The sequence below is a fragment of the Palaemon carinicauda genome, chromosome 20 (genome assembly GCF_036898095.1).
Source record: "Palaemon carinicauda isolate YSFRI2023 chromosome 20, ASM3689809v2, whole genome shotgun sequence".
NCBI classification, from domain to species: Eukaryota; Metazoa; Arthropoda; class Malacostraca; order Decapoda; family Palaemonidae; genus Palaemon; species Palaemon carinicauda.
The window spans coordinates 116127848-116139884 of record NC_090744.1 but is presented as its reverse complement, the minus strand read 5'-3'; the positions used below and the strand labels follow the sequence as shown (position 1 = coordinate 116139884).

At 36.7% G+C, this 12037-nt stretch overlaps 2 protein-coding genes across 3 annotated transcripts in view; one reads left to right on the top strand and one right to left on the bottom strand.

Moving 5' to 3' along the window:
* The window catches only part of LOC137614416 (uncharacterized), an 87190-nt gene extending 83886 nt beyond the window's left edge, over window positions 1-3304 (top strand). The window contains exon 7 of the transcript XR_011039083.1: window positions 2283-3304. The gene's annotated coding sequence lies outside the window, so the exon portion shown is untranslated. The remainder of the gene's footprint in view (window positions 1-2282) is intronic.
* On the bottom strand, window positions 3008-10530 carry LOC137614417 (histone H3.3A). Of its 2 annotated transcripts, none has more exons than XM_068344221.1 (3): window positions 10374-10530; window positions 4520-4809; window positions 3008-3748 (listed from the first exon to the last, which is right to left on the bottom strand). In XM_068344221.1, the coding sequence occupies exons 2-3, from the start codon at window positions 4799-4801 to the stop codon at window positions 3620-3622; spliced, it is 411 nt and encodes a 136-aa protein (XP_068200322.1). In that variant the 5' UTR covers window positions 4802-4809; window positions 10374-10530; the 3' UTR covers window positions 3008-3619. The 2 variants fall into 2 exon arrangements, with proteins under 2 accessions (XP_068200322.1, XP_068200323.1); XM_068344222.1 differs by having other exon boundaries at window positions 10364-10495.
* Window positions 10531-12037: the final 1507 nt, after the last annotated feature.

Genomic DNA, 12037 nt, shown 5'->3' with positions numbered 1-12037 from the left:
AACAATACCCCCAGGATTGTGACTTGTTCCCCTCATAAATGGCCAGAAATTTCTTTAGAGTGGAACAAGTGGCCTGTCTCTAAAGTGAAAATCAATGCTTCTCAGTTCGTCCCGAGGGGTAGAGAGATTGTGTAGTAAGAAAACAGTTAAATGTCTACATGTGCAACCAGTTAGCCAGTACTGCTTGGGTTATTACAGGGAATCTCCTTATAGACACTTTAGACAAGTGACAGGTTGGTAATTACTGAATGCATCCAACAACTGTACCTCCAACAGATAAGATCGAGACTTATATTCAATCTATTACTGGACGGGTAATATATGCCTAAGTCTAGCCATGGATTATTAACACAGATGGTGGTGAACCTATGGGTGTATTGTAGTCCAAATTACATTTGCGTGTGGACCTCAATTGGAGAAAAGCTTGTAACCAAGATTTATAAGGAGACTAAATACAGTGGCATTTCTTAATCTCCAATCAGTAAATAAAAACTGGCACAAGTATTGAATGTTCCCTTCTAGGAGACTGATACGCTTATGAAGTTCTCGGTCCAAGTATTTCTAAAAAACCAAGAACTTCAATCAGAGAGAAAGGAAGCGTCTATGATTGGGGTACGGGAACGTAGAAGAGTTTCATACAACCTGGTTTCTCATAAGGGAAGTAGCCCTTGTAGGTAGAAAGATCGCTCGCACGCATAATCTGTGACTCAGAAAGTTTTGAAAGAATTATGTCCCACCCAATTAAGGAAGTAATATATGTGCAAACGTATCGCAACATTTCAAGGAATTTTTTATCAGCGACTAGCTGTATATTTGAGCGCATACGCCAATTGTCATTACAGCAATCATTCCTCTGTAGGTTTGCCTACCCTGCATGTGGGAGGGGCTTGTAGAGGTTCAAACACTGACAAAGTTGTCTGGCCCATTGTGGGTGGGGTTGTGTAATGTTCATAAACATACAGTAGAGAAGTTGACGTTAATTGCTATCAGTTGTAAACATAAGAAAATAATCCTGTAAAGGTGAAATAAATGTCTCCGAAGCCTATGGTAAAACTAGAATTACTTGTGGGTACAATGACAGCATGTGGTAGACCTCAACAATCAGTAAAAACCCATGTTCATGGTAATAACCATACGGTTTTCATTTGAGAGAAAACGTGCACCCCGGATCCTACAACTATTGTTAGTCATTAACGAACGCATGTCATGTTAAATTTATGCAAAACTCGGGAACGAGTAGAAGTAGGTTAGCCTGCGGGCTGGAAACATTCCAAAGTGGAGAACCTAGGGTCTGCAAATTAGGAGACCACTATGCCACAGGATGTAAAGAAGGCTCATTGTCAGGAGGCGGCATACCAGAGGACAAAATGAGAACCTTGGAAATGCCAAGGTCAAAGAATCCCTCTCAGCCCCACGCCAAAGGAGATACAGAAACGCTGCCCTTCCAGCGGAAGCAATCCCCAATGGCCAAGCTTGTAAGACTTCTGAAATAGAGAACGGAATCTTGTCTGCAGTAGTCATTTGTCTAGGGGAAGCAACAACACCCAAGTCCATGAGATCGCCCTAGAGTTGAAGGGACTACACTCCTACTCGTTACCCAGAGGAAGAGCTTCAGAGACGCTTAGTCAAGCTCCGAGAGGAAATTTCAATAGCGTGGCATCAGAGTTCAGTCTCGGTGCAAGAGCGACTGCACCTACCTTTCTTCCTGCCCCTCCCAAACTTCCACCACTTGGGAGGCAGACCACTCGATACTCTACACAAATCTACCGACGACATTTAGCCTGCCAGGGAGGTCCCCACAACCAATGGGACCGTCAATGAAGCACCACCAGACCGTTGACGTAAAAAAATAGTGAACAAGTATTCATTAATATACTCGAGAGGAGACAATTGCTCTAGTAGCCAGAGAAAAAATGACTAATTCATCACTCCACACCAATGTATACTGTAAACACAGGTGGCCGATATTACTGGTATGGTTGCCACCTCAGTCTAATTGGCTCCCTTCCAGCTATGCCATATATGAGAAAATCTGTTTGAACAAAATGCTTAAACAATTAAATTCATTCGATAGAAAGTGCTGTTAAACAGTCGGACATAATCGTATGTTTGTTTAATACTACAAGCATGTACTGTATTTCAAGACTTCGGAGAGCCTTCATCTTTACAGAAATTGTATAATTGAACTGAAAATAATGCTATGAACCAAGAATGTTTAATATTTATTGAAATGAGACCATTATTACCTATGAAACTAATAATATTCAACATTTTTTTTTCAGATCTAACCAAGCCCTGTGACTACTGTCTTCCTGCAAGGGAGACCTAATCCTTTGACAATTCACTCGTACTCTCTTAGGGAGAAATATCAAGTCAGTTATGCGAGGCTGGGATCACCATTGCATACTTTGAGATCTAAGACAGGACTAAGATAATTCCCAAGTAATATTGCCGCGGCTACAGAAGGTTTGTACTAGAGTATGAACAAATATTTTTGGCCACCAGTTCATATACAGTACGTGGCCCTCACCCTCAAGAAATATTTGTCTGAAAGGATTTTGGATATAAGTAGGCAGCTTACATTCTATTAACATTAGATCAGATAGGTTTTGTGTGGTAACTTCAAAATGAAAAGAATCTTCTTTCCACTAAATTTACATTAATAAAAAATACAATTGTCATAGCGCTTCTTTCATTAAATCCTTCACTCTTTGCCTTCAACAGTCTGGTCTCTGGATTTCTGTATGATTGACAAGACTATTTCATTCAGGTTTTAAAATCTAGAATTGCCCAATCAATTCAAAACCTTCAGTGATAAAAATATATTCAAAACCTTCGGTGATAAAAACATTTGAGAACTTTGCAAGTGCCAATTGATGAAATACCAACACCAAGCTTTTGATAAACATAAAAGGGCATTCATTTTTAACAACAAACCTTAATATAATGATAAAAACATACATAACAGGCATACAGTAAAGGGGATCAAAGTAATCAAACCATTGAATTATCTTAGAAAGTTTAATTTTGTATCCATCTAATGTCCAGATCCAATGAGAAGTTATGTCAAGAGTGACTCAAGGTTTAAATTCACAGAAACTTGCACCACCGAAAGGAGAGAGACAGCAAGACTTACAACTAAGGTAATAAAAAGGCTTTTTCCCACTAACTAAAATAAGATCATGAACACGGAAATGACCTCAAACATCGACATTACAAACAGTTACTTCAGTTTGCTCCCGGTCCAAAAAAAAAATCATAATTTCTTGTACTGTATTATTATTTGTGATCACATAACCAACACCAGACCTGTGTATCCTTAGCCACATTAACCTCTTATTTCTTCTTTAGCACAGAAAATTTGATAATGAAAATTAACGGGTGAATACACAGCTCTGAACTTTTCACACAAAAAATAAGTTAAAGAGACTCTAAGTCACACTTCCTTAGCAGTACTAAAGCTGCTATGTAAAGTTAAAAATCTTGCACTAGTTATTTTTACACCAGCACACCAGAAATGACGGATGCCAAAACTTAAACTAAAAAATGTTCACTTGGCAGTTATGTAGCTTAGGAGGAGGTTATGTCTTATAAAGAATGAGCACACCGAATGTTGCGCTTAAGCACGTTCACCACGGATTCGTCGGGCCAACTGAATATCTTTGGGCATGATTGTTACACGCTTGGCGTGGATGGCGCAGAGATTGGTATCTTCAAACAGACCAACCAAGTAGGCCTCGGATGCTTCCTGTAGTGGAAAGACAGGAGGCCAATCATTAAAAGGGGCACAGCAATACCTACATTGATAACCTATATTAATTTACCTATTAGAGAAATTTACAGATAATAATGCTTTGGAAATTTAAAGCCTTAGATATCCAGTTAGTCATAATTATTAAATATTAACCTAGTCTTAAATATTAAGACATAACATAACCTAGTCTTAAATATTAAGACAACATAACCTAGTCTTAAATATTAAGACAACATAACCTAGTCTTAAATATTAAGACATAACATAACCTAGTCTTAAATATTAAGACAACATAACCTAGTCCTAAATATTAAGACAACATAACCTAGTCCTAAATATTAAGACAACATAACCTAGTCTTAAATATTAAGACACAACATAACCTAGTCTTAAATATTAAGACACAACATAACCTAGTCTTAAATATTAAGACACAACATAACCTAGTCTTAAATATTAAGACACAACATAACCTAGTCTTAAATATTAAGACACAACATAACCTAGTCTTAAATATTAAGACACAACATAACCTAGTCTTAAATATTAAGACACAACATAACCTAGTCTTAAATATTAAGACACAACATAACCTAATCTTAAATACTGGGACATAACATCCAACTTTAGCCATGCATATACTTATAGCACTATAATTACAATAATTATAAATCAATGATGAATTAAATACACAACTACTCCCAACAAATGTTAATTCAAAATCACATCTACCTCCGCATGAACAATAGTACACTAATTTCTCACCTGGAGGGCACCAATGGCAGCACTCTGGAAACGCAAGTCAGTCTTGAAATCCTGTGCAATTTCTCTCACCAGACGCTGGAATGGCAACTTGCGGATCAACAATTCTGTGGACTTCTGGTAACGACGAATTTCTCGCAAAGCTACAGTACCGGGCCTGTAACGATGGGGCTTCTTGACACCACCGGTGGATGGTGCCGACTTACGAGCTGCCTTGGTGGCAAGCTGCTTCCTGGGAGCCTTACCTCCCGTAGACTTTCTTGCAGTCTGCTTTGTACGAGCCATGGCTTATTCTGCAAGAATAATTTCACTAAGTAAAGATCAAATATATTATTACTGTAATACTTTAAAAAAAAAACTAATACCCATCAGTATAACTTCAAAAATAAGTTCACAACATAAAAGCCTTAAATCTTGTCAAATCATTGAGAAGTCAATTTGAAATTGAGGTTTCGATTACGCCTAAAATAATTAAAATAAGAATTTTCTGAATATAGTAGGATCAATTATACTGAATACACACCCCTTTCCACAGCACCAAAATTGCGCTTACGCCAGGACATATCTCTAAAGGCTTTTTTTACCTAATAACGGCAATTGTGATCAATCGTCCAATGATATAAGGTTATTTCAATAGCTGAAACAAAAATTGTTACATAACAGAATTGTATCTAAGTTAGCCAATGTACTAGCACCTATCATAAGATCAGTAGAAAAACTAACTGACAAGACATTCCCCTACATCATATTCCCAGTTCTCCGAAATGCCCACAAGGAAGGCCCTCTACTGTTTTACTGACCTTTGTAAATACTCACATCTAAGTAGTGAAAACTTTAAAGAATGAATTTAGAATACAAGCGGCAACTATCCCTCAAAAAGCTTAATGACCACAAGGGAAGTCACTTCAAAGACTAGCAGAAATCCAGACATAGTTTGTGATGTTAATGGCATATCTGCAACCATGCAGTTTATCCTATAAATCCAGAACACTAGATCCCACATGGTGTAAACTAAACTTTGAAGTTCAAAAGAAACTTGCCAAGGACATCAGCAATAATTAGAAATGAAAATGCCTAGGAACAGAATAGGCAACATATATATACACACTTGAGCTTTAATTCCAAACTTGGCCATATAGGAACCACAACTACTTAAAATGGCTAGTGGATTTTTGTTGGAGAGATTTAGTATGCAACCTTACGACAAGATTACTGATACTTCAATACAAAACATGGACAGAACACAGTCACCGGAAGTACACTAAATTTCATCCACGATTAAAATACTTTAATACATTTCACCCATCATGATCTATTTTCCCAAACCATTCAAAGGATTACTAGTCGTTTCAAATAAAACTGATCAAGAGGGTGTCCCAAACTATTCAAAGGATTACTAGTATTTTCAAATAAAACTAATCTCAAGAGGGTGGGGTGGTCTGAGGCTACTTAAAAATCGTACTTCATTCTGACTGGTCAATTGCCAACCCTACCGATACAAAAATGGCTAGGGAGCAATTAATTTCTAATTGCAGTATAAAAATTCTCCCAAGTGGGAAAAGTAATAAGATGACTTCCATACTCTACATATATAAACATCTGTGCCTACAGCTGCAGGCGAGCATAACCTTATATTTATAACTATAAAATTATAGATACATGGGTATTTTAACATCAGACACCCTCAACCTAGCTCTACCAGCTTGAAGATTTAAATTGCCTAACATGCTGATACTGCAGAAGAATATTTGGCAGATCAATCATTAGCTTGACTGGATGTGCAATGTTTGCTTATATACACTAGGCCAAATAAAATTCAGGGGTCAATCTTATGACCAAGAAACAAAAACCTCCCACAAGACAAGTAAAGCAATCAACCACTTGCGAGAGAACTTACTTTTGAAATTAAAGGAACCCAACATTACCCTATAAGCAATTGCCATATCCATCCCTATACCAAAGGCACTTAACCCACTTTTGGGGGGGGGGGGGGTTGCCGACATCAAGGAAACAAAACAGGCTGGAAGAACGTAGAGTAGTCCCCTTTATTGTTTTGTTAAAAGCAATTGCCAGCGTTATCTAAATCCAAACAGTATCTATCATTACTACTAGTAGTAAAATCACAACCCTACTTGTTATAAGTAGGAATGTATGGTATAAGCCAATATTAGAGAATTAAATCCTTAATACTAAGTATTCTCTCAAGCAAAGGACCCACCTCAAGTTGGCAATTAGCCATGGTACAAGAACTACAGAATTGCCCAACACCACGGGTGACAAGAGCATCAACCAGTGCAACACTGCTTACTCTTTGCATCTTGGGATGGCAACAATCACCTCCAATAGGGAGATAGTCCATCCTTTAACCAAGGGTGTTGCCTTTAGTGACAATTAAAATTTTGCCCTTTAAACAAAGCTCCATGGGGAGTTTCATCAAGTGCTTCAGTGGTGAAATTCAGTATTTTCAAGACCGGAGACCAACTACGTCAATAGTTTAAATAGTTTCACAGAAAAAAAAGTGCATTGCAGTACCCCAAGGTTTCAGACAAATATATACATGGAAGAATAATCGGCGTATGCAGGATACCAGCCACCTGTATGTCGAGAGAATGGATGCGGCAGTAGGGTTGCAGCGGGGGGGGGGGGGGGGGGGGGGTTAGCCTCCCAGTAGGTAAACAGGCAAAGAAATGGCTTATAGGTTAGGTAAGTGTGAGTGAACTGGAGGAATTGGCTGCTTGATACAAAGGTTGGCTTAAGAAAATGGCAATGTCCACTTACAAATATCAAGAGTACATGGCAATGATTCCACAAGATCTACAGCACTTCCAGGTCAGTACAAAGGCAGGACCTCCAGTGGGAACTGGGTTTTGGGCGGGGAAAATACTAGTAAAACAGTATATAACGATAAAATAAGCATTATCTTCTATACATAACCTTCTAAGATTTATGGTAGACCAATGAAAGTATTCGCCAATTATATACATCCTAGTGGCGGAACAAGAACCATTATATTTAGGGTTGCTAATGTTAGCGTGCACAGCTCAACATCACTGCTTGCCAGTGTGACTGTCTGAACGATTCCCGTCTCAGAATTTTCCTTCATAATCTGCGCATGCGGGAACATTACAGTTTGCCAGTGCATAAGAGGTCGATTTTTTATCTTCCTGTAATGTTAGCGTGCGCAACTTAAACATTACCACTTGCCAGTACAAACGAGCTTGATGTTCTATTTTCATGCGAGCAAAGCGAGCTAATGTCGGAAAAACCATTATACAATATCAAGGAGAATTCTGAGACCAGGAGATCGTTCAGACCGTCACCAGTACATACGAGCTCGATGTTCTAGTTTTCTGGCAAGCAAAGCGAGCCCGCAGCGGCACAAGAGCCATTATATTAAAACCTTTTTAAAACTAACAAAATGTTTTCTTCTAATTAAGAAAAATTTAACAGGTTTTCACGTTCCTTTTTACCGTAACAACCAGTTGGGCTACTTCAAGTTGGTCGAACTGGTTGTTGTTTGGAGTTGAAATGCACGTCAAGTTGGGTTAAGTACAGTACTGATATTTGCTACGGAAACTTTTACTGTTCAAAATGATACACTGAATTTCACATACTGCTTATTAATAGTGTATCCAGGGGCTCTTGCAGATCAGCGGTAATCATGCATGGATAGCATAGGAGAATTTCCTCCTTTCTAACCATTCGTAAAACTAGGATGAAGTACGAAAAAAATTTCTGCAAATATCTATCATTGTTCCAGCCTAATATTGATATTGTTCCAGGCTAATATTGGACGTTAAAATCCTCAAGCATAGCAGTTTTCTTAGTACCCACCTACCAAATAAATTACAAGGGTACCGCATGACCTAACTAACGGTGGCCAAAGGCCCCTACTATCAACCTTAATCACAGACCACTCTTAGACAGGTGTCGTCACAGGTGGCCTCTATCATGAATTACCCATCAATAACTCGGGTTTTCCCTTGTAGTAAATGTGCCTAAAATAGATTAAAACTTAGTTTCAAAATCCAAAATAACCAAAAATTCCGTCAGACTTCCTTCCACAGGGCAAGTTTTGATCTGCACTAAGAGGCAAGGCGCTACAAAACATTCACCAAAGAATAACTAAAGTGCGTGGTGTGGCAAGTCAAAGGAAAAAGAAAAAACCCTAATTATGCATTATTTACCTTATGCTGGCCCAAAAACTAGTTCAAACTGGATTCATCTAGATGCCACACCAAACCTTAATGCTCGCAACACCTTAAAATGAAACTAAATTCAGCCTACAGTAGTGGTAGCCTGATATGCACAGCCATGCTTAGCACTCAAAGCTGATTTTGAAATACAAAGTTTCTATGTCAAGGTTTAAAAACTTTACCAGAAACATTGGACGCCCAACAAAGGGGTAAAATGTGTTGGGAGTTATAAATTTACGGTAATATAATTGAAATATCAACATTAAGCTGGTGTGGATGTTACCTTGTCACGAGTGGAACCAATTGAGGCAGGAACTTGGGATTTCGTCCGAGATTGGAGTTATATAGGCAATTGGGGGGGGGGGATGTCGGACCTAAATACCGAGTGAGGATACGTGTCGCACAGTTCTTCGGTAGGTAACCATTTACACAGAATATGCTAAAATATTTTGAAATAAGTCAATCATGAAACTCCCTAATTATATTGAAACTGTATACGATAATTTTGGTTGAAAAACGACAATTTTCAGGCTCATGTACGATAATCCAGTCGAATAGTTCTTCAGTAGGTAACCGTTTACACAGAATAGGTCAACTCACAATACTTACCAGCGTTGCCAAACCCCAAAAAATCGAGAAACGCAATATAATAGGAGTAATATCAGCTGGCAACAGAGCTAAGACCAGAAAAACCCCAGTTTAAGTACAGCTCACTTTATGGCAATTTATCTGAAAATGACTCATCCCTTAAACTGAGGTAGTATATAGCCGATCACTAATAGCTTATAGATACGGCAACCATGACCGTTTGGCAATTAGAAACGCAATAAAATGGGAGTAATACCAGCTGGCAACAGAGCTAAGACCAGAAAAACCGAGTATAAGTTCGGCTCACAATATGGCAATTTATCTAAAAAGGACTCATACCTTATACCGACGTAGTATATAGCCGATCACTAATAGCTTATCGACACGGCAACAATAACCGTTTGAAATCGAATCGCAATAAAATAAGAGTATTACCAGAAGGCAACAGAGGTAAGACCAGAAACAGTATAAGTTCAGCACACTATATGGCAATTTATCTAAAAAGGACTCATCCCTTATAATGATAAAGTATATAGCCAATCACTAATAGATTATCGATGTGGCAACAATAACTGGCAATTCAACCTAAACCGGTAAATATTTGGCGGGAAAAGGAAACCTAGTCGCCTTGGGCAAACATTCAAACAGACCTGACGGTTGAGGGACGCTCACGTCCGCCATTTTGAATGCTTACTCAAACAAAGATGGCGGCTTTTAACAGCCTCGACTTTCACCAATTACGTATTTTGAAAGAAATTATATTTTTACTAGTTTATATATCGTAAGGAATGGTAGATATAAATCCTATACATTCTATATCACTTCCTTATGGTCTTTAATTTTAAATGGAAATATCGAAAATGATTATATATAAAGTTCTAGTTCGTGGAATGCCAGGGTCGTCAAAACCGACTTAAGGACTCCGCTTACCGACTCCTGTATACTTCGCTTAATAACAAACTCACTAAACAATTCCTACACTTTAACGATTATATACAAACTCTACTTAACTAACGACCACTTAAAACACACTTATAAGCCACTGTTTATAAATAAAGCTCACCTTTTTTTACCTTTTTTCTTACACAACCTTTCCGTTTGGAATCTTCACTGAGTATGACTTCCTTGCACGCGGTCTGCACTGAATATGACGACTAAAAGCTAAAACGGCCTAAGTCCCAGCTTATATACCTCCTGTGACGTCACAGAAAGGCGCACGCTGATTGGTCAGCGTCATCGAAATCCCGCTCTCTGATTGGCTAAAATAACGACCTCCAGGATTGGTCGAAAATGTGGAAATACTCGACGCCCATTGGTCCAAAATGCTGCAATCCTATTGGTTAGCTACTTCATTCCACGATCCGCTTTCGTCTAAGTAACATGTATGCTTTTGCTTAACGAGAAGTTGGTCTGAAATTACTGAATTACACTTGATATATAATAATAATAATAATAATAATAATAATAATAATCTTATTTTTCCAACTAGGGTTATAGCTTAGCTAACAATATTAATAATAATGTTAATGATAATAATAATAATAATGATAATAATTACACTTAATAAAAAAAAATAAAAAAATAAAAAAAATAGAATGTTAAAAACAAAAAATTTGATAAGGAATACTTTTAAAAAAGAATTAGATAAGATATTTACAAAAGAGTACATTTATGATAATTAAATATGTAACATAATTATAAGTTAAGAACGTTTGTACAATAAAAGTTATTGCATATTATATATTTATTAATTGATTTAATTTGTATTGAGCTGATTTATAACTATGTAAAACAATGTATTTCACATCAGTATTTTGTAAAGAATAATTACGTATATAATGTAAATTGCTAAGATGTAATTGTATTTTTATAATAAAAGATAAAAAAAAAAAAGAAATTACACTTAATATGTCTTGAACAGCGCTAACTATCTACTTTTAAAACTTAGAATAAACTAGCCCGATAAACAAGTAGTTAATTGAATGTATTTTTGAGTATATTGAGGACATGCAGATAGTTTAAATCTGATAATCAACACATACCTATTAACGGTTTCATAGCATTTCATTATTTGCTAGAGTAAATTAGGGTATTAAAGATGGCAGGTCTTAATGTTGGGAGAATTATGTATAATTTTCAATATAAACTCATACTTGTTATTATAAATTTGGGAAAAACTGTTCTTTGGCCTTGGAAATATCATCACTACATTCTGATTAGGAATAAAAATAATAATCAAACATCATTTTCCTCATATGACTGAAAATTGAAATCCTTCACTAAAAATATTATTTCCCTTTTTAAGAATACGATCATTAAAATTGGTACTCTACAAGTAATAAAGGTCAGACATCTATAAGAATCTTGCCTATGTTATGGAATTTTCTGTCTCGAAATGAATGATCAAATAGTAGGCCTATGGATGAAATATTTTCATTTATAAATGTATTACGAATAGACATTTCCTGTACCTTTTACGAATGTATTCTATATTTTCTTTCTATATTCTCCAACCTTATAAGACATTTCCTGTTACTTTTATGAAGAAACTGAAATAGAAAAATGTATTCTATATTTTCTGTCTATATTCTCCAACCTTATAAGACATTTCCTGTCACTCTTACGAAGAAACTGAAATAGAAAAATGTATTCTATATTTTCTTTCTATATTCTCCAACCTTATTAGACATTTCCTATCACTTTTACGAAGAAACTGAAATATAAAAATGTATTCTAT

What these genes read in the sequence shown, in the direction of transcription:
- LOC137614417 (XM_068344221.1), bottom strand. Translation starts at nt 4,801, where the DNA reads ATGGCTCGTACAAAGCAGACTGCAAGAAAGTCTACGGGAGGTAAGGCT. An exon ending in CTGCCATTGGTGCCCTCCAG is followed by an intron (nt 3,749 to 4,519) that starts GTGAGAAATTAG and finishes TTTCCACTACAG; the next exon opens with GAAGCATCCGAGGCCTACTT.